Source organism: Hemicordylus capensis, chromosome 4 (assembly GCF_027244095.1).
Source record: "Hemicordylus capensis ecotype Gifberg chromosome 4, rHemCap1.1.pri, whole genome shotgun sequence".
NCBI classification, from domain to species: Eukaryota; Metazoa; Chordata; class Lepidosauria; order Squamata; family Cordylidae; genus Hemicordylus; species Hemicordylus capensis.
The window spans coordinates 286,106,161-286,128,140 of record NC_069660.1 but is presented as its reverse complement, the minus strand read 5'-3'; the positions used below and the strand labels follow the sequence as shown (position 1 = coordinate 286,128,140).

At 42.6% G+C, this 21,980-nt stretch overlaps 1 protein-coding gene across 13 annotated transcripts in view; it reads right to left on the bottom strand.

Annotated features, from left to right (window-relative positions):
- VPS13B (vacuolar protein sorting 13 homolog B) overlaps positions 1 to 21,980 on the bottom strand; it is a 714,157-nt gene that overhangs the window by 436,554 nt on the left and 255,623 nt on the right. For all 13 annotated transcript variants that reach the window (XR_008306070.1, XM_053245163.1, XM_053245162.1 and 10 more), the window contains one exon: positions 3,723 to 3,832. Coding sequence is in view for 12 of the 13 variants with exons in the window: in XM_053245163.1 (XP_053101138.1) it covers positions 3,723 to 3,832 (110 nt within the window). In the remaining variant the exon portion in view is untranslated. The remainder of the gene's footprint in view (positions 1 to 3,722; positions 3,833 to 21,980) is intronic.

The following is a 21,980-nucleotide window of genomic DNA, read 5'->3' as shown; positions in this document are numbered from 1 at the left end:
ATATGTTGTTAAGGCAATATTAGTATCAAAAATATATTTAACTGCAATGAGGCGTTTTAACTTATAGTCCTAATTGTTTAATTTCCCAGGCGGGCAAGAGAAAGAGGCGTCTTAGAGAAGGAGGAGGTTAGATCTAAGAAAGGAGAAGAGAGAGAGATTTGGGGCCCAAGGAGGGGCAAAGGCTTATATCATCTAGTCTGGACAGGGAACTCTGGGGACCACCAATGGACTTCACTCCTCAGGTCTGGCCAAAGTGGGTGGAAGAAGGTGGGAGATGTTAGTCGATAGCAATGATTCTAGGAGGGGACTTTCTCCTTGGACCCAGCGAGGAAGACTGGGCAGATCAGGCTAAGCAAGACAGCTGATCTGGAAAATGGCACAAAATCTCAGCCTGGCATGGCCTGTGAACAGTGACTTGCCCAAAAGGCTGATGAAGTAGGCAATGGAGTCCCAAGTGAAAGGCACAAGGGAGCACAAAGATCGCAAAGAGCACCCAATGGAGTCCCAAGTAGAGCATACGAGGGAACACACTAGATCATGTAATTGGGGATTCTTATATTCAAAAGCATGTCCTGGGGGTGAATTCCAACTGACCGCTGTTGTTGGGGAAGAACCAGTAAGGATCCCATTGTTACTGATCTTTCTTCCTGAGTGTACAGTGTGGGAATTGCTGAGGAATGCCAAGGCTTTGTCATGAAAACAGAATGTATAGACATGAGAAGGGGGATCTGCATAAATGGAAAAGTCCAGTAATCTAATCAGTACTTTTGAGGAGTGAATCTCTTCGGTTCGTATAGCTTGCACAACCTCCTTTGTGAGGGGAAAAATCTATGCATACTTATCTATTTCTTCCTGTTGAGCTAATTAGCACATTGGCTTACTGCTATCTTTTTGTGTAAGCAGGAGAAAAGCCAGGACGGTTCACCCTGAGTACAGGATGGCTTTGACAGAGTTAACTTGCTTTGAGTTATTTCTGGGATCTACTTAGGGGGTTACCACATAGGGAAGGCGTGCATCTGCTCCTCATTCCAATTTGCTCTGTTGTAGCCAAATCTAGGGGCAACTAGCCCATTGCCACTAAGTGACCTGTCCCCATGTGTACAAACAGAGTGCTCACAATTGCTATGAGGGTCCTGAGCATATAGAGAGAAAGATCTCCAAGCCTGGAGACTTAAACATAAGCAGGGAGGCTTCTGGGAGCCTGACAGAGAAGCTTTTCTAGCAACAGCAGCGACCTGGCCAGAGGCAGCAGAGCCGGTGGCTGGGCAGGCACACCTGCAGCGAATCAGACAGAGTGTGCCGTCCATGTCTACACACACACCCAGACCACCAGCGAAAGAGAAAATCAATCCCAGACTCCAGAGAGAGCAGGTAAACTGTCTGAGTGCGGTTTATCCATTTGTGGTATAAGGGAGCAGCTATGGGGAAATGGGCAAAATAAAACCCCAACAAAATCCATGTACTTTCTGCTCACTAATGGGACTGTTTGGATCCCAGCCACAGAAGGTCTTTATTGAAGCACTTTATGTGGTTCCCCAGATCCCAAGAGAGATATTGCCTATTTTCTGGTTGTTTTTGTGGAGGGGCGGAATGAGTGGTACTCAGTCCCAGCTTCTTTTCAAACCCCTTCCCCATCAAAAACAGAAACCTGTGAAATGGCTGGTGAGTAAACAAAATAATTTTACACATCTGGACAAATTCTTGTGCAGTAGTAGGAAAAAATGTGCAGTAGCAACTAGGTTTTAAGGCAATTGAAAATATGGTGATTTAATAAGGAGCAGAATCATAGAAATAGATGTGAAAAAATGTCTCAGTCATCAACTACAGAATGGGAAAGAAAAAAATAATCTCATCTGTTTTTTGCAAGGCACCTTCTTTTTTCTTCTTCTCTTATTTTCCTATCCTTCCTGAACATAATTATGTTTATGGCAATTATGTTCAGAATACTGGCTGCTAATGCATATATGCATAATTATTTTATATCCTTGCATTCTTGCAAACGTCTTGCTTAAAAACTAGATCCTTTAGAGACAGAGTGTAGGAAGACATATGTATGACGGAAATATGTTAAGTTACGTGTTGAAATGTTTCTGCTATTACATACCTGCATAAATATTCTTGTTTTACATTCTTGTAAGTTCAGTTGCTGTTTGGGCCCTCCAGAGCCCATGTGTTAAAAATACTGTGTGTATTTTTACGGTGTGTGTGCATAGGTGGATGATGCTTATCTTGCTGGGGGGCAGGGGGCAAAAGACCATTAGGTCCAGGCTCCAAACCCCTTCCCTGATGGTAGATCTAAGTTCTCTTTGGCCGGGGAGGGCGGGGCAGGGGGGAGCAGATGGATCTAAGAAAACAGACAAGTCTATATGGGAATCATTAAAGATGCAGACACTATATCAAACCTTTCTTTCATAAGTCGTTATGAGAAGTTTTTTCATATATAAGAAAAGTAACACCCATACAAATGACTAAGTATGATAACTATTCACAAAACCTGAAAATTCAGAAATACATTTCCGACTCATCTAAGGAAAATATCAATCTAAGAAAATATCAATCTAAGGGACCTGAAAACCCAAGTTTATTTGTAAATTCTCCTTCTACCTGTTTCATAATAAGTGACCCAAACTCTGAGTGTCTTTCAGACTTTGGAATGCTCTCCTGGTAGGCATCCACTCCTCCATTTCGGTCATAGTTTTTAGAAAGCAAGTGAAATCTTGGCGTTTTATATGAGGGATGTTTTTGTTGCTGCTGTTCTGTATTTTATGTTCTCATTGTGTATGTTTTTAAAACTTTTAATTAGATTTGTATTTTTATATTCCAATTTAATGTTTTTATTGTGTAACTGTTTTATATTGCTTTAAATGTTTTATAAACCGCCTTGAGATTGTTTTAATGAAAGGTGGCATAGAAATCTAATTAAGAAATAAATACAATCTCCAGTCCAAGAGGCAGAAACAGAAGAAAAAGCTGGATTTGATGGATAAACAAGGAAGTATTATGTCTTCTTTCAAGGACCAACCACTCCTGCTCCAGCAATAATTAACTGAAACCACTATGGGACACTCCAAATTGCTTTGGGTTCCCACCACTAGCCTGACAAGAAGTAGGAGAAATCACAAGTATGGTACATTCTTCAGTTTCCGTATTGGTTGCAGGGGTCCAGACCTGGGAGTATAACCAAGCAGTACCCTTATCCCCAGCTATAAGAAATGGTATGGAAATAGTTATTTGCTGCCTGAACTATATATAAGAACTGCTAACATACACAATAATTCGTGATTTTGTTTTGATGCTCGATTATTATAATACTCCTTTCGCTATGAAAAACAGGAAGTCCCAACTACTGATAAACAGGAATTAAAAGGAAAACATTAATGCCCTAGTCCTCTAAGATAAATACTGGCTTCAGGTTTTTACCTAAGAAGCCCTAATCAACACCAATACACACACACTTAAGAAACATAATGAATAAGCTATAGCAAAGTCAACTTGAAGATTCAGGGTTGCATATGTACTGTTGGGATACAAGAGAGCAATTGGTTTTTTTTGCAAATGTTTCATTTGCATAGCTACGCACACGATAACATTTATCCTTTTATGTATGGCACAACAGTTCAGAGATAAGTCTTAGTTTACTTAAAAAAATTATCAACACTCTTAAATGTTTTTGTTTTTAAAGATACAAGCACACAGTGAGAAGGCTTCTCAACACATCCTACCTGTTGCATAGGTCTACTGCTTCGTTTCTGAGGCTGGTACATAAGCCAGGTATACAAGACTGGATCAATGTTGATGGTTAACCCCTGCACACTGGCCAAAAGCACAGCTCCTAGATAATAAGAACAACAATTTTAAAAGCTGTACATTTTAACACAAATACTGAAAACATTTTTTAAAATCTATGCTGCAGGTCCATTTTAAAGATGATGACATCTTCAAACCCACAGAATAGTACCTCCACATGAGTACAGTCTGATTTCAAGTCCTATGGATGCATGGCATTCTCTCAAGGTGATCACAACATCCATGACATTGGAAATGGGCTTTTATATTCTTGAGTATAAATTTATGTAACACATTTTAAATGTCAATTTTTAAATTAGTGTCAATGTAATAAAAGGAATGCCCTAAAAGGAATGAGGCTGACAACATGCCTTACAAATGCAAGAGAGTGACTCTACAGTGTTTATATCCTCAGACAAAACAATTTTTGAGTTTTATCCAACATATGCTGAACATATACTGAGAGAAGCTGGATTGGAAAATGAGCATGGTTTTAAAGTGGGAGGAAGAAACATCAATAACCTGCACTACGCTGATGACACCACTCTGACAGCTGAGAATGCAGATGATCTGTAAGCTCTAGTAATGAAAATCAAGGAGCACAGTGAAAAAAATGGGACTAAATGTAAAGAAGACTAAACTAATGACAATGGGTACAGCAACCAGCCTCAGAATTGATAATGAAGACAATGAAGTGGTGGTGGATAGCTTCTGCCTTTTAGGATCAACCATCAACAGTAAAGGATCCAACAGTCAAGAAATACGCCACAGACTAGCACTGGGTAAGGTTGCAATGAAGGCCTTGGAAAGGATATTTAGATACCGTGACGTGTCTATACCTACAAAGATTAGAATAGTTTGGACAATGGTTTTTCCCAAGACACTCTATGGATGTGAAAGCTGGACTTGGAAGGAACAAGATAGGAAAAGTATTGACGCTTTTGAACTTTTGTGCTGGAGAAGACTTTAGAGGATACCATGGACAGCCAGGAAAACAAACCAATGGATTATAGAACAAATCAATCCAGAATTTTCACTCGAGGCAGGCTCAAAGTATCATACTTCAGCCACATTATGCGAAGACCCAACTCCCCTGAGAGGTCCATAATGCTAGGTAAAGTTGAAGGAAAGAAGAACAGGACGACCAGCAGCACGGTGGATAGACTCGATTACAACAGCAGTGAATGCATCACTGAGAGACCTAAATGGCCAAGCTGAAGACAGATCATCCTGGAGAGAATGTATCTATGTGGTTGCTAAGTGACACCACCAAGTTGACACGACTTAATCAATCAATCATGAAAGACTACCCTGCCTCTCTTCATCCTAATTTTCCTCTTAGTTGAATCCCTTACACACCATCATTTGTGAAGATACTATCTGTCCATGCTGTTGCCTTTGTCTAACCCAGGCCTACACAACATAAGGACAAGGGCCAGATTCAGGCCACGGGGACTTTTTTGCTGGCCCACAAGTAGGAATATCCTGCATTAACAGCAGGAGCCATGAAGAGCTCCTGGTCTGTCCTGCTGACGAGCAGCAGTGGCTCAATGCAGTTGGCCACTTGAGACAAGACGTCCCCTGCCCCCTGGCCAGAATCTACTGACACCATCCCTCCTTCCCCTTGATTCCAACCTTCTGAACCCTTACTTTCATTAATATTTTTAATAATTAACTTTAATGTAAATAATAAATTTAATGGAAATTCATCTTGGCCCACTGCAAGCCAAGTCATGGTTGGTTCCGGCCCACCGAGGCATTTGAGCCTTTGTGCATCCCTGGTCTAACCCCTGCACATGCCATATCGACTCCGGGTTTTCTCATATGATGGAACAATCTGTCACTCTTCTCCACTTCCTTCCACACCGTATCCCTATTGTACAACCATTTCTTTAAAAAACAAAAAACAACCCCTCCCTTGATCTATCCTGCCCCTGAACTACTGTCCATCTTCCACTCTTCGCCTCCAAGATTCCAGACCATGCTGTTGGGTCCTATTGCCTCAACTTACTTTCCTCCAATTGCTCTCTTGAATTCTCTGCATTCTGCTGAAACACCCACTAAATATAATTATCAACTATCTCTTCAATGTAACAGCTAAATGTCACTTCACTGTCCTCATTCTCCTTGCCCACTCTCCTTCATAGGAACATAGGAAGCTGTCATATACCGAGTCAGACCATTGGTCTACCTAGCTCAATATTGCCTATACAGACTGGCAGCAGCTTCGCCAAGGTTGCAGGCAAGAATCTCCCTCAGCCCTATCTTGGAGAAGCCAGGGAGGAAATTTGAAACCTTCTGCTCTTCCCAGAGCAGCTCCATCTCCTGAGGGGAATATCTTACAGTGCTCACATGTGGTCTCCCATTCAAATGCAAGCAGGGTGGACCCTGCTTAGCTAATGGGACAAGTCATGCTTGCTACCACAAGACCAGCTCTCCTCTCCTTTGACACAGTCAACTGTTTCTCTCCCTAATTCCTTACAGCTTAGGTTTCAATATCTATGTTTTCAGTCCTCTTCCTCTCTATTGAATCTCTTGATCATGAAATCAAGATTACAAAATACAGCATCTGGACAGTAGGTTATTTGGACAGTCATTTTGAACAATCACACTATTTCTAACAAGAGTGGGAAATAATCAAGAAAGCAAAAACTGAAACAAAAGGAATCCTTGAAAGTTTCCATACGTTATAACTAAATTGCTTCAAATTTAGGTACTTATAAGGCTGAACAGATACTAAATTTGAATGCAGAAAGGATGAATATTAGAAGAGTGATTCTCAAATCACAGATTAGACTCCATCATCAAGTGAGTTATGGGATCTTTGTGGGTGTAGGTTCTATCACAGATAATATTAAAGCTCCTAGCAAGATGCAGAGTAGCCTTCAATATATTACAGGGCTGCTTAATTTCAGCTCTCCTGCAGATGTTGGCCTACAACTCCCATAATCCCTGGCTATTGGCCACTGTGGCTGGGGATTACGGAATTGCAGTCCAAAAACAGTTGGGGGGCCTAAATTGAGCAGGCCTGATATACTAGATGCCAGAGGCTTATAAAAATGAAAAGCATCAGAAAACAAAGATATACCAGAGGTTTTTTTGGTGCCACCTGCAAGTTCACTGTTTCTATGTCAGGAGAGTGTTTGTAAGAATAGTGGAAGCTCAACTAGTAAAGACTCTGGTGCCCATTCAGCTGACAAATACCAAATAACATGACACTGTAGGGTCCTTACAATAGGAGTCATCATCAGAAAATACTAAAGGAAAAAATGACCAGCCAGAAAAGGACCTAATATATGTACAATAGGACCTCGTTATTCGCGGAACCGCTATTCGCATTTCCACATCTCCCCAGGGTGTACACCTGTTTCCAGTATCTATGGATACGAAAGGATTAAAACTCATATAGCAGCAGTTCCTAGAGGGCCAGAAGTGACTTCGGAGGTCACTTCCGCCTGCCATTTTGTCTGCAGGAGCCCAGGGGGAGTCATTTTGTGGATCATTTATTTTTAAAAATGGACTTTCCCCCACAATTTTTCATGGTTTGTGGAGGGCATTTCTGGGCATATGGTGATGCGGCAGAGCACGCTAAAGTAAGGGTTATTTTTTGCCGTTTTTTGCCATTTTCCCTCCAGCCTGGAACCTAACCCCCTTCTCTGCATAAAAATAATGCCTTATTATTTGCAGTTCCATAGTAGACGAGGAACAGAACCCCACGAGTAACAAGGTTCTACTGTATTCCAGATTTTCTAGAACTGTTTTAAAGGTAAAGTGTGCCTTCGAGTCGATGTCATCTCCTGGTGTCCACAGAGCCCTTTGGTTGTCTTTGGTAGAATACAGGAGGGGTTTACCATTGCCATCTCCTGCACAGCATGAGATGATGCCTTTCAGCATCTCCCTTTATCATTGCTGCCTGATCTAGGTGTTTCCCATAGTCTGGGAAACATACCAGCAGAGATTCGAACCGGCAGCATCGGCCTTGCTAATCAAGTTATTTCCCCATTGCGCCATTAGGTGGCTTAGAACAGTTTTACAAGATTCATATTAGCTTGTATTCCATTCTGTGCTGTAATCAATGTTTTAGAAATGTGTACAACTAGAAATATTTATCCAGAGCTTCATATTGGGAATAATAAATTAATTTTCTGTTAAGAGTAACTGTAAACAATTATTTAAATAATTGTTTCCTGTGAAGAGAATACTGGCAAGAATACCAGCTAGAGAAGGCACAAGACAAATACTTGTCTGACCTTGTACAATTGATACAGTGAGTTTGCAGTATGAGAGAAACTGCAGTTGTATGTGCTTGACTTAGGAAGTACTGATAATTCATCCCTTTTATAAACTAACATGGAGTTTACTAAGTATGTGGCTGACATCCTGACTAAGCAAGGATGCAGTGGGAGGGTGCTCTTGATGCAGCCAGAGACTTCGTCACTACCTTGGTACACGCAGGGGAGGAGGAGTAATTTTTGCTGATCATTCCTGTCATGAAAGTGATCTATACCTTCTGAAAATATGTGCCCAAGGGTCACTGGGAAATATGTTCCCAGAAGCAGGAGAGATCCACAAAAATCACTCCCCCCGCCCACATGCGCTGAGCAGGTGTGGCTCATGAATTCTCCTCCGGGGGCGGCAGCGGGCGGCTTCTTTAAGGTAAATGGAGCCGGTGCTCCATCCACCCAGCACCCCCCGTGGCAGGGAATCGCCTCCGCCACTCACCTGGCCGCTGGCGGGGGCTCACCTCTGCGGGAGCCAGGTGAGTGGCGGAGGCGATTCCCCGCCACAGGGGCTGCTGGGTGGCACGGAGCACCGGTTCTGTTTACTTTAAAGAAGCCGCCCACTGCCCCCCGGAGGAGAGTTCACAAGCCGCACCTGGCGTTGAGGTAGTGGGAGAAGTCTGAGTCCTCACTTTGTTAGTCACAATGTCAGCCAGTATCTTTAGCACGAATTAATAAGCCGAGATATGGCCAAAAGGGCATACATTTATTTATTTATAAAGCCATTGGAGGAATTGCATTCCAAAATATTAATATTAAAAAATAAAGGTTATTTTGAGAAATAACAGGTTTGCTATGATAGGAAATTAATCTTCAGGTCATACAGCTGTATACATATTGTAAAATCTCTAAATTGAGGAGAAAGCACAACTAAAACAAGGGAACAAAGTTCATCCAAAAACTATGGGTTGGATATGGCAATTGGTTGTTACAATGGGGGAAGGAATCATAGTCTACAGACCAACTTCAACAGAGAAGATAAAAGAAACAACCCTACCAGATTTGTGGGGGTAAGAGGGAGACAAAGGAGGCAAGAAAAGTCTAAGAGCATGAAGGCGGGTGATGGAGTAATACTGCCAAAGAGGATTAATACAAAGGCTCCTTCTGCAACTATTATACCTAAATGTTTTGGAAGCATGGTCCCTGGAGAAAACATGGAGTTTCTTGGCTATTCTTCCAGGAACATTGTGTCTGAAGTGGTTGGAATTAATGAGCCAGATATCCATGTGTCCCAAAGAAAGTTCAGTTTTCGAAATACATTAAATACATCAGTCAGGGTATTGCCAGGCTGAATGTGCCACTCGGGAAGGAAGTCTCAGAAATTGCTCAAAGACTGCAAAATTTAGCCCGAATTTCAGAATTTTTACAACCCTGAAAGACAGACTGAAAAAGATCATTTTTTCATATAGGATGAAGGAATAGCACCTTTTAGTATTTGAGGCCAAGGTCCTAAAATATTCAAGCATTGGTAGCACTCTACAGCATCTATTTTTGTAAAGTTGATATAGCCCATTACAAAACAGATTATATAACAAACGCTATGCAAGAATGAATCATTTTTGCGTCTAAGCAGTCAATTTAGAACATTGCTGAAATCATTTTGGCCTGCGATTCAGATTCAGGATTCAGTCCTCCCATAACACAATTCAAACTGAACTTAGTAGAAAGTGACACACAGATATATGCACGCACACACACAGAAAAAGAATCTTGAGAATCCATCTTATTACCAATCATATAACAAGTGGAGATTAAAATGCGCAGAATACTTTGGTTTCAGCAGGCAAAGATCAAATCAGGGTTAAATGAATAACTGCATGGACGAAACAGTACATATAGACTAAAGCAATGCACAAAGATGAATCTTGAACACTGCACACTGAATAGGAATACACATTGGGACAAGCAGCACTTGTAGCTAAAAACAGATAATGTGATACCATAATTATAATAAACCTGAAACTAAATCCTCAGTTTAAACAGGACCCTGACATGGGTTAAGCTAAAGCTAGTAATAGCAGAAAGGGTGGAGAAGCCAGTGAGTTATGTTGGCCTGTAATGTGTGGTATTCCCTCTTTTTATATGGTATACTGAAGGGGGTTGGTGGGTAGTACATGCTTCTATTTTTTTTAAAAACAACAACTTTATTTTCCATTCTGAGATCACAGGCTAGATTTTTTTAAAAACAAAAAACGCAGAGTCTTTTCATCAGGTGGTTCTATAGGCATGTCATCTACTTTCTGTAATGTTGTATTGCAAGTTTGTTTTACATCAGCATGGACTATATATCTATATATATATATATACACACACACACACACACACAGTAAGTGAGAGCAATTCAAGGGCCCTCCAAAATTTTCATGGGAATGTCACATCAAAAGAATAAAACATAAAAGAATTCTAGGTCATGGTTCCATAGTATCTAATTCAATTAAAATACCAAAACTGAAGAGTTGATCCTGCTCTCCTAGAAGTTAGTAAAAAGATTCCCATTGGTTCTACTTGTATTGGGTCCCATCATACATTTGCAGAAGATTTTTAGAGACAGGTGTTAGACAAACTCCTTTTCTTTTCTAGAAATAATTATACCCACAAATTTCCTGAGATGCATTCCAAAATGTCTTAAGCATGTTTAGTTATTAATAAATCTTATAGATTTTGATGGGAATTATTTTCCAGTAAATGTACTTAGATTAGTGGTATATGAATGTAATGATCCTTCTCTTCTTTAATTTAATGCTAAGTTCAAACAAAGAGCCAGCCTTTATTACCAGTTGTGCACCAAACTTGGAACTTGCAAAGAAAAAATATGGACTATATTGGCATATAAACACTTGCCCTTATGAAATTAATATAAATAAGATAGAGAAGATTTAGAGTTAAATGCATCAGGAGGAGTTACAAAATTTCACTCTGTGGAGACTTCACTAATTAGGTGTACAAATAAAATAGTCAAATACTGTAGTGACAGATACTCAGTTGTTTATCTTCTTAGTTATCAGCTAGGGTTGCTAACTTTTTTCAGCAGGGCCCAAGTACCTTTGGCAATGGCATGGTGGTGGAGTATTGCCCATGAGCACTCTGAAGCTGATGAAACCTCATCAGCCAATATGTGCCAATATGAGTACACCGGTTTGGAAGCCTAGACACTGCATTAAGTCATCAGCATTAACTTTTCATTTTGATTCCCTCGATAATATTCTCAAAAGAGAGATACAAAAATATAAATGGTATCACAAAAATCTATAACTGGTTATTTTATTTTATTTTTACATTTTATATCCTGCTCTTCCTCCAAGGAGCCCAGAGCGGTGTACTACATACTTAGGTTTCTTCTTACAACAACCCTGTGAAGCAGGTTAGGCTGAGAGAGAAGTGACTGGCCCAGAGTCACCCAGCAAGTATCATGGCTGAATGGGGATTTGAACTCAGGTCTCCTATATTTTCATTTATCTAAAAATTATATCCCACAGGTACATAGGAAGCTGCCTTACATCAAGTCAAACCACTTCTCCATCTAGCTCAATATCTTCTATATAAATAATTCTCTAAGACGTACCCGTGGCTAATCCCATGTGTGACAGCTCTCGCAAGAGTTCACAGGCGAATGAAGAAGTAGAGGAAAGTGACGGCAGTGGGAAACCTAAGGCCAATGGACAGGCCAGTGAAAAGGCAGGCAGGCGGGCAGCCAGGTGGGTTGGGAGAGAAATCAGTGGCGGCGGCAGCAGCCAGGCAGCGGCCAGGGGGAGAGAACGCGGTGGCCAGGGGGGGAGAGGGAAAGCGGCAGCGGCGGCCAGGGGGGAGAGGGAAAGCGGCAGCGGCGGCCGGGTTGGCTGATCAGCCAACAATGCAGCCCTCTAAGTAGTAGTAGAACTTTCTCTGTACAGGAGTGTGTATGCAAAAGCTGTTCTGCATACACACAATATGAAGGATAACAGATCTTCTGTAAATCACTAAACAGGGAAGTATGCAACAATTTTTCTGTGGAAGACAATAATGGGAGGGAGGGTGTTGCGATTTTCCTGGTTACTGTCAAGACACTGACATGCACCATTCAAACATATTTTACAGCTGGGTATTCCAGAGCACAGCATTAATTTCCAGTTATAGCCTTAACTGAAGCAGAAGTTACATCTGTTGGTAAACAGAATGAAGAATTTACATACACTTCTTTTAAGTTTTATCATATATTAAAACAATAAGACTGCCTTGTAGATATCAACATCTGAGATAAGAGTGAAATCGAGAGCCACTGAAATTAAGTGACGCTTATGCCGTAGACTTCAACAGAAACTTATAAAGCCATATGTTTCATTCTGAAGCCTTGAACCTAATCATATCTATCAACTGCGATATTGCAACCAGAGAAACTAAATGAGCTTTAATTTTTCTGTAATGAACATGTCGTTTTTGAAAAAGAATCCAAGTCCTTTGTCATCATCCTCCAAGGGCAACTAAATAATATCCTTGGTTGCTGCTTATCTCCAGCATGATCCAAATAGATAGCCTCTAGCTGTTTGCAGGAGTTTCTTGTGATATGGCCACTATGTCTCTGTTACGGTAAGCTAAATTTCCCGATTCCTTCATTGGGGTGTGGGGGGGAGAGACAGGTTACTTACCTGTAACAGATGATCTGGTAGTGATCTTACGACATTCATAAACAACGGGCTCTGCGGCTGCGCAGACCAACTTCGGGTAAAATTTGCCTTCCATGCATGGCCCGCAGTATCTTGTATTGGCGGTTAGGCATCCCTCTTTCAGTTTCTTGTTGGCCGACTAATGTTATTTCCGTGTAAGCATCTCTGAATCTGCAGATTGTATTGCTTGCACTCTGCAGTGGGGATGGTTGGGCAGGTTTTATGAATATCATGAGATCACTACCAGATCTGTTACAGGTAAGCAACCTGTTTATCTGGATAGTGATCCATGACAGTCATAAACAATGGGTGTATTATGAGCTTCCCTTAATGTGGTGGGAGTCGCAAGCTATTGAAATACCATTTTCAGTACTGCCCTTCCAAATTCAACTGCCGCTGCAGAGTGAAGGTCCAAAGCATAATGCTTGAAAAATGTTTGGTCTGATGCCCAAGAAGCAGCCATGCAGATGTCCTTGAACCTCACACCAGAAAAATGTGGTGCTGATGTTGCATACGCCCTTGTTGAGAGGGCCTTCACCGATCTTGGTGGGGTCACATTTTGCAGTTCATATGCCATAATTATCACCTCCACTAGCCAATGTGATACTTGTTGGTGTGATGGCGTTTGGCCTTTTCATTGGCCCCCAATGCAGACAAATAGTTGTTTTGTTTTTCTAATCCTCTGTGTTCTTTGTAGATAGAACAGCACCGCCCTTCACACATTCAGAGAACGCACTGCATGCTCCAAAGGCGAGGGTGGGTTCCTGAAAAAGGTTGGCAGAACTATATCTTCATTCAAATGAAAGTCCAAGATGATCTTTGGTCTGAAGTCTGGATCCAGGCGCATCACTACCTTATCTGGATAAAATTTGGTATATGTTTCGCCTATAAGAAGTAGTTGCCTGTGGTTCTGGCCAGACAGTCTGAGTAGCTGCGGGAAACATGGCTGTCTTGGCCACCGGGGGTTATTAACATTCCTCTGGTTTTGTCTTGCAGCACCTTGGCTACCACCCTGTTCAGCAGGGGATACAGCAGATACAAATAAAATGTACTCTGAGTCCATTGAAACTGAAACACATCGCCCTTGGAGCGGATTCCTAGTCCCATACTGGAGCAGTACTGTCCGCATTTCTTGTTCTGGGCGGTTGCAAATAGGTCTACTGATGGTGTCCCCCAACATGCGAACAGCTCTTCCAGGAGTAAGGGATTCATCTCCCATTCATGGTGTTGGAGCACATGAGTCCTGCTCAATGCATCCGCTAATGTGTTGTCCTCCCGCTTTATGTTGGTGGCAATCATATGAATCTTTCATGCGATGCACCAGTTCCACATTTGTAGACTGAGCTGACAAAGTGGCTGTGATACGGTGCTCCCTTGGTTGTTTATGTATGCAATCGCAGTGGTATTGTCCATTTGTATCTGAATCGCATGGTCCCTGAAGGTGTTTTGAAAAGACTAGAGCCTTGAAGGCAGCCAGTAGCTCCAGGAAGTTTATATGCAATTGCCTTTCTCGTGCAGACCAAAGGCCCTGCACCCTTAGCTCTGACAGATGAGCCCCCCAGCCCAGCATGGAGACATCTGTCATTACCGTCAGTGTGGGAATTAGAGATTTGAATGGTATCCCCAACTGAAGATTTGTGCTATTGGTCCACCAGTGTAAAGATGCTAACACATTTTTTGGTATGAGCAGGAGCTTCCTGTGTGGATCGACATTGGGACGAAATTCCAAGTACCACCACATTTGCAGTTTCCTCAGTCTCTGTTTCGCATATCGGACTGTAGATGTGCATGAAGCCATCAGACCCATAAGTACCTGGATCGCCCTTGCTTTCTGTAGTAGTGTTGTTTGGAATGTTTTCACTATTTTTCTAATGTGTTCGTACCTCTCTTCTGGTAAATATGTTCTTCCATGTCTAGTACCGCACCAATGTACTGGAGTAGTTTGGCAGGTTGTAGATGTGACTTTTTCCGATTGATCTGTACCCCCAAGTTGTGTAACAGTGATGCCACCACTTTCACCTGGGAGATTAACTGTGTCTTTGTTCTTGCAGTAAGGAGCCAGTCGTCCAGGTACAGAAAGATGGAGAGGCCCTGCATTCGAAGGTAGGCTGTGATTGCTGCCATAAACATCATGAACACCCTTGGGACCATCACCAGGCCGAAGGATAGCACATTGTACTGGTAAATTTCTGTGCCCACCGTGAAGCATAGGTATTTCCTGTGGTTCTCCTGTATGCCAATGTGGAAGTATGTGTCCTTCATATCCAGCGTCGCAATCCACCTTCTTTTGTGCAGAAGTGGAAGGATTGCTTGCAGCATTATCATGTGAAGCTTCTGTACCTCAACATACAGGTTCAACCAGCGTAAGTCCATTATTGAGCATATGCCCCCATCCTGCTTCAGGATCTGGAACTACTGGGAGTAAAAACCTGCTTGACTGTGAGCCTATTGCACTGGTGCAATCGCCTGTTTCTCCAACAATTGTTTTACCTCTTCTTTCAAGATTGTTGTCTCAGGAGTATATTTTATCCCTGTAAACTCTGGCAGAGTCATGAACTCTATTGAATACGCCATTGTGATTATCCGCAAGACCCACTGGTCTGATGTTATGCAGTGCCATGCTGGAGCATAACTTGCCAATTTGATCTTGACCCTGGCAAGTGTCGAGGTGATGTTCCTTGCACAGATGTTAGGTATCATCATCTTGTTGATTTTTGTAAGTACACATGGGCTCTGAGAGCAATCAAAGGTGTTGTTTGGCCTGCTGTGCGGCCTTGTTACAGTTCTACTGGTTAGTTCTGTTTCTAGCAGCATACAGTTTCCGGTTGTATCTTTGGTCCGGCTTTCTATAGTCCTTTCGTTCATTTTGCAGATATGTGTTCTGCCTCCTTTGGTAAGGTTGATATCTTGCATTAGTATATCTTTGGGTTGTGAATGACTTCACCGTGTTCTTCAATTTTGTTCCATCGTTCCATTGTGGTGTCTGTTTCATCAGAAAACAACCCCTCACCATCAAAGTGGAGTACCTCTATGCGATTCAGCATGTCCTGTTGCAGAGTGGTTGCACACAACCAAGCGTGCCTTCTCAGCATTACTGCAGATGTTAGTGTGCGGGATTCCAACTCTGCTAGATGCTTTGCATTACTTAACTGTTGGTGCATTGCTGCTGTTTTGACAAAAGTGCTTTCAAATCTTTTCTGAAACTCATCTGGAGTCAGATTAGTGCACTCTTCAAACAAACTTTCCCACAAGGAGTATGTTTATTTCAATAAACAAGCGATGTTATTGGTGGTCTCAATAATAAGGCATGCTGTTGAGTACATCCACCTGCCAAGAACATCTAGCTTTCGCCCCTCCTAATCTGCTGGAGTTGTGTGGTGCCTTCCTCCTCTGGAAGATGATGCACAATCTATTACCAGTGAGTTAGTACAGAATGTTTAATAAAATACTCATTGTCCTCTTCCTGTATCCTATACAGTGTTTCCAGTCGCTTCGATGTTGGTGTGGACATCTGGACAACTTCCCAAGCTGACTTCGCAGCCTTGGTAATGACAGGTAGCATCAGTAAGTATACAGGCTGTAGTCCTGCCATCCTTTTCATGAAATTGACATCCAGATCCATAGTTTTTTGTTTAAGGTCCAAGCCAAGTACCTCAGTTATCTCCGCTATCTGCTGGTGATAGGATTTAATCTCCTATGTTGGTGACACAGACGGAGCTGTCGATACATTCTGGCTAAGTTCAGAGATATGTCCCTCGGACTCTTCTACCGAGGAGTCTGATGCATAACTTTCCACCTCATCTGAAGAGTCCTGACGCTCATCTGTTTGGAGGCTCGAAGCCCCACTATCTGCCGAAGATATGGCCATGTTCCTTCTCATGCCTTCCTCTGCAGGTGGATTCCTATTGTTCGTCCTTTTGATGTCTCTTGTTTGGATTGTTTGTGTAGCTGTGCCCTGTGGCATCAGTGTAGTCTGTGTAGCCATGGCACATCCTAGCATTGGTCCCTTTGTTTGGATTGATGTTGGAACTACTGGTAGGGGAGGGAAGTTCGTTTGAATGGAAACCATTCTTATTTTGGATTTTGGTTCTTGTAGTGTGATTGTGTGCACTGATGTGTCCCAATAATCTTGCCTGTTCGGCGTTAAGCGGCATTGCGGTCTGTGTTAAGTGCTTTTTTTTTTTTTTTTTGTATTTGCCATTGTTTAAATAGAGAATTTTCTTCTGGTGATAGGGTTATGGAGGTATCCCCCCAACCTCTATGTGGTAGTAACCCCATCTCTGGGGTTGGCTTCATATGGGCTTGTGTTCGACACCGAAGGTGTCCTCAGTACCGAAAGATGTTCTGATTCCTCCTCCTCAGCATCCAGTTCGTGACTAAGGAAGCCTTTAAACGTAGTAGTTGACGGAGTGCTCTCTCCAGACGCCATCAGCTTAATGATGTCCATCACCGATGTAGGGTCTAACCCAGTCTCTGCCTTGGGCTCAACATTGTGTGAAATGTTGAAGGTGACAGGTGTCTGCTCACTTGGCCTCGATGATGAGGATGTTGGCTTTGAACGCAGCTGCCGCGGCGTACATGGAAACTGCTATAGGGTTGGTGCTGCTGAAAGCGATGCTGCTCGATGTCGTGATTCCAGACAATGTCGGTCTAATGCCAATGCTGATGAACATTCATCTTCTGCAACCATGTCGGAGAGGAGATTGTTTCAGATGTCTTGCTATGGCTCTTCTTGTGCATCTTGTCTCTGTGTTTCTTCGGCGGCAGTGCGTCCGCTAATGCCTTGCCCTTTCTTTTTGGGCTGGCTTGTATGGCAGTCAGTCTCTTGAAGGGTGTTTCATCCCTCAAGGTTGAGGCTGCTGCCCCAGACACCAAGGATTGAGACTGCATATGTGTTGCAGTGCTTGGTGCTGATTTTGAGGTCGAACTCAAAGCTACAGGTGACTGGGGCATAGTGTTTCCGGGGTGAAGCACGTTCTCCAGTAACACCACTTTAAGTCGAGCCACTCAGTTTTTAAAAGTCTGCTCAGAGAATGAAGAGCAGATTGAGCAGGCACTATGGCCCTCTCCCAAGCACAGCCAACAGAGTTGGTGGCCATCTGTTGAGGGGAGTTTCCCCTTGCAGTTTTCACAACTTTTAAATGTGGTTTTCTCCCTAGGAGCTTTTGCACTCATGGGAAGCACAATAGGGGATTTGCCCAATAGAGTAATCAATTCCAATCCCGGGTCAAGCCAATAAATCCCACCATAATCACAGTTAAAATGGTCAATACTTCTCATATACTGTTTAGCATTCCGTAGTCAATAAACCGTGTAATTCTCTAATACTTCTCCAGTATCCTTGGGTAATCCTTAGAATAGTTGTTCCAATCCATTTTCAAGCCGTTGAAACTTTTTTTTTTGTATAAAGGCTTATTTCTGAGGCGCTTTAGTAATCCGAAAATGAGATCACTAAGGTGGTCAGAAAGAAACAGAAAGAGGGACGCCTAACCGCCAATATAAGATAATGCAGGGCACGCACAGGAGGTGGTTGGGGGCATCTCGAGGAGCTAACAAATTTTACCCGAAGTTGATCTGCGCAGCCCCAGAACCCATTGTTTATGACTGTCGTGAGATCACTATCCAGTAGAGATGTGGAAACAGGTTTGAACCCAAACCTGTTCGAGGTTGAACCGGTTCGGTTTGACCGTTCAGGGTCGAATTGAACCCTCCCAGCTCAATCTGACCTCGGACCCACCCCACCCCCACCCCACTGTTCATGGTTTTTGTTTTTATTTTTTAACCTTTAGCCCCTTCAGGGGGCTTCCTCTAGGCCAAGGGAGGAGGGCTCCACGAAAGTTCCCCCTCCCCCTGCCAGCCTCAGTCATCACTGCTGCGGGACCGTTCAGCCACTTTATTTAGCCTGTTTGGACCTCCAAAAGTTGGCGTGGCGGTCATTTTCTCCACTGCCACGCATGAGCAACTGGCCTCTGCAAGGCCTGGCATGGCCCAGGGCCTCACAGAGGCCATCTGCACATTAAAAAATGGCTGCCTTGAATGCACAAATGGCCTCTGCGAGGCCCTGGGCCATGCCAGGCCTCGCAGAGGCCATTTGCGCATGCACGGCAGCGGAGAAAATGGCCGCCGCGCCAACTTACGAATGCCCGAACAGGCTGAATAAAGCAGCCAAACGGGCCGGCAGAGGGAGGGGGAACCTTTGGGGACACCCCCCATGGCCTAGAGGAAGCCCCCAAAAGGGCTAAAGGTTTTTTTAAAAATTAAAAATCATGAACCCCCCAGAGCAGTTCAAACGGGTTTCAGACTGAACTGGTCCGGTCAGGTTTGAGTCCGGTCCGGACTTGAACCGAACCGGGCCAGCCGGTTCCGTGCACATCCCTACTATCTAGATAATGTATGTCAATCCTAAATGTATTTCCTTTAAAGCTGACTTGGTTTTTATAACAAGCTCAATATACATATGCTCAACTTTTAAAATATATTAAAACACTGTCTAGTAAAATCAAAAGTGTCCAACACTTAGAAGAGCACAACAGCAAAATGAAGTAGCTGGCATAAATGAAGTAGCTGGCATAAGTAGCAGATTAAATTACTCATGAGTAGTCCCACTGAAATTAATGAGACTCATGAATAATTTAGTCTGGCTGTCATTCAGTATCTGCAAACTGTAAGGCTTAAAATTCTTTAACACATAAGTAAGAAAACACTGTATCAGGAAACACTGAAATACATGGCCTTCAACAAAGAAACTGCAGGTCAATCCATAAAGATATAGATACAGATACAGAGTTCAGAAGAAGCACTCTTTTAGATTCAGTGCCTAGAGAGGGGATTCTGCTTGCATCTCTCATGAAATTGTGCCAAAATGCAACCATTTTAGGAAATGATCAGAGACGGCAATAAACAAGTTACAAAATCATTAGCAATGCTACTGTGCCATAGCAGCAGCAAAGACACAAGCGCTTTCCCATAAGAAATTAATTAATTCAAATGTGTTGATTCATTAACAGAACGAGACTGCAGTACTAAAAAACAAACTGAGATCTGATGATAATGGACAAGTTAATGCCACAAATCTGAACCCAGCAGACCACTTTTATTTATTATTTATTTAGTGCATTTTTATACCGCCCTAACCCAAGCTCTCAGTTCATGGAAGGCTGGTGATTACTTACCTATATCCAGGGCCATCATTAGGGGTGTGTGGGGCTGGAGGCAAATCAGCATGTGCAGGGCCCCCTTAACATTTCATATGATTACAAAATCATACTGACTGATGACATACTATGTAAATAGTATGAGTGAGTGAGGTTTTTGGACATGTCCAATCAGCTTGCACATATAGTGCATTTGTAAAATGTGGCTAAACCATTGATTTGAGGAAGCCAGAGTCAAAATTAGCTACATTATTTTCTTATTTATGGCAAGCTTTTATTTAACTGTACTGGCTTGAAATAGTTAAATAATAGCTTACCATAAATATTACCTAGCCATTTAACTTTTACTGGCTAGGGAAACGTCCTTCAAAGCAGCTGGAAGCCAAGAAATGTATGCTTCACATTAATGCATCAGTGTACACATGTGTAAAGGCACACAACATCTATCTTGATACATACTTCCACAACATTCCCAAATGCCATAGCTATGAGAAAGTCAAATAATACAAAATAAGATTTATGTCAATACATACATAACAAAAAGCAGGGGAAAGTTAAAAGCACAACACATGCCCCTTGCTTCACAGTTCTCACTCAGACATTCTAGACTGCAAACCAACTTGAGCATATTGCATGCACAAATAAAATAAAGTTTATTTAGATGTTTACAGTTAGCCCTACGTTCACTAGTTGTAAAATACTCTATAGATAGAGAGAACTCTTTCTGGCAGCTTTACTGCAGTAGGGAAAATTATTAAAAGTCATGAAACAAGCCATTTATAAGACTTTTTAAATATATATTTTAGAATAAATTCAAAAAATATTAAACACAATTTGTCCAAACCATTTCAATTTCAACATTCAGAGCCCTCCCATCCTGCCCTATATCTGTGCCCGATATCAAAGTCCTATGCCAAAGTAATTCCAGGTGATCTAAAGGGTGGGGCAAAAAGTGGGGTCCCTTTTTTATGAAGGCAAAGGGCAGATTCCTCCACATGGGGGTAGAATGATGATCGGGGGAGGGGGCCTTCAGTTCCAGAGGTTTTTGTAATTTTCTGCCATGAAACAAGCCACTTATAGGACCTTTTTGATATTTTTAGAAAAATAATAATAACAACAACAACAACAATTTGTCCAAACCATTTCAATTTCAATATTCAGAGCCCTCCCACCCTGCCCTATATCTGTGCCCGATATCAAAGCTCTATAGGAAGCCATTCCAGAAATATACAAGAGTGGGGGGGGGGGATTATGAAAAAAGGGAAATCCCATACTTTCCACTGCTGGCTCTGAGAAGGAGGAAGAAGGCAGGCTCTCAGCACAGCCCAGGGCTGCAGGGCAGGGAGGGCAGAGGGTTTGCACAGCATTACTATGCCCCACATAATAATCCCCGCCTTGACCACCCTCCTGCTGTCACTGCCTCCCCACAGGCTCCTTTGAGTGCAGGAATGAAGGCAGGAATGGAGGAGAGAGTCGGAAATTGAAAGGAAAGCAGCTGCAAACAGAACATGCTTGAGCTTCACTTGGGACTCAGAAATAAACCAACATAGCAGGAGAGGAAAAGTTCCTCGGTCCCTCCCTTTCCTCCCATTTGCCTCTCTAGGAAAGTGGATTATTTTACTTAACCCTTAGATGGACGCCCACCAGGGAAACAAACAGCAGCATTAGCCTTTTCATGCAGACTACAGAGACAAACTAGTGCAAGCATTTAAGAGAGTGGGAAGCTCCGCCCATCCGCTGAACAGCTGAGAGTCGGGTAGGGGAAAGGGAGCTGTAGCAGCATCTCTTGCCTCTTCTGCAGGGAGCCTTTAGAAGGCAAGTTCTGCAGGCTGCAGAGGTACAGATCAGCCAAGCTGGGAGAAGGGAGGGAGGTTAATTTTTGCAGGGCAGGCTGCTCCCCATGGGGCCTGCCCCAGCAAGGGGCCGGGGCAATCGCTCTGGTCGCCCCACCCTAAGAACGTGCCTGCCTGTATCCTAGTAAATAAGTAAGTGATTACTTAAGTAAGTAAGTAAGGACCTGGATCCTAAACCTAATTGTTGGGATATATATACAATATATACAACTCTATTTTGTATCAAGGAGGCTAAATGAACCTGTCATTGAAAGATTTATTTAGCCT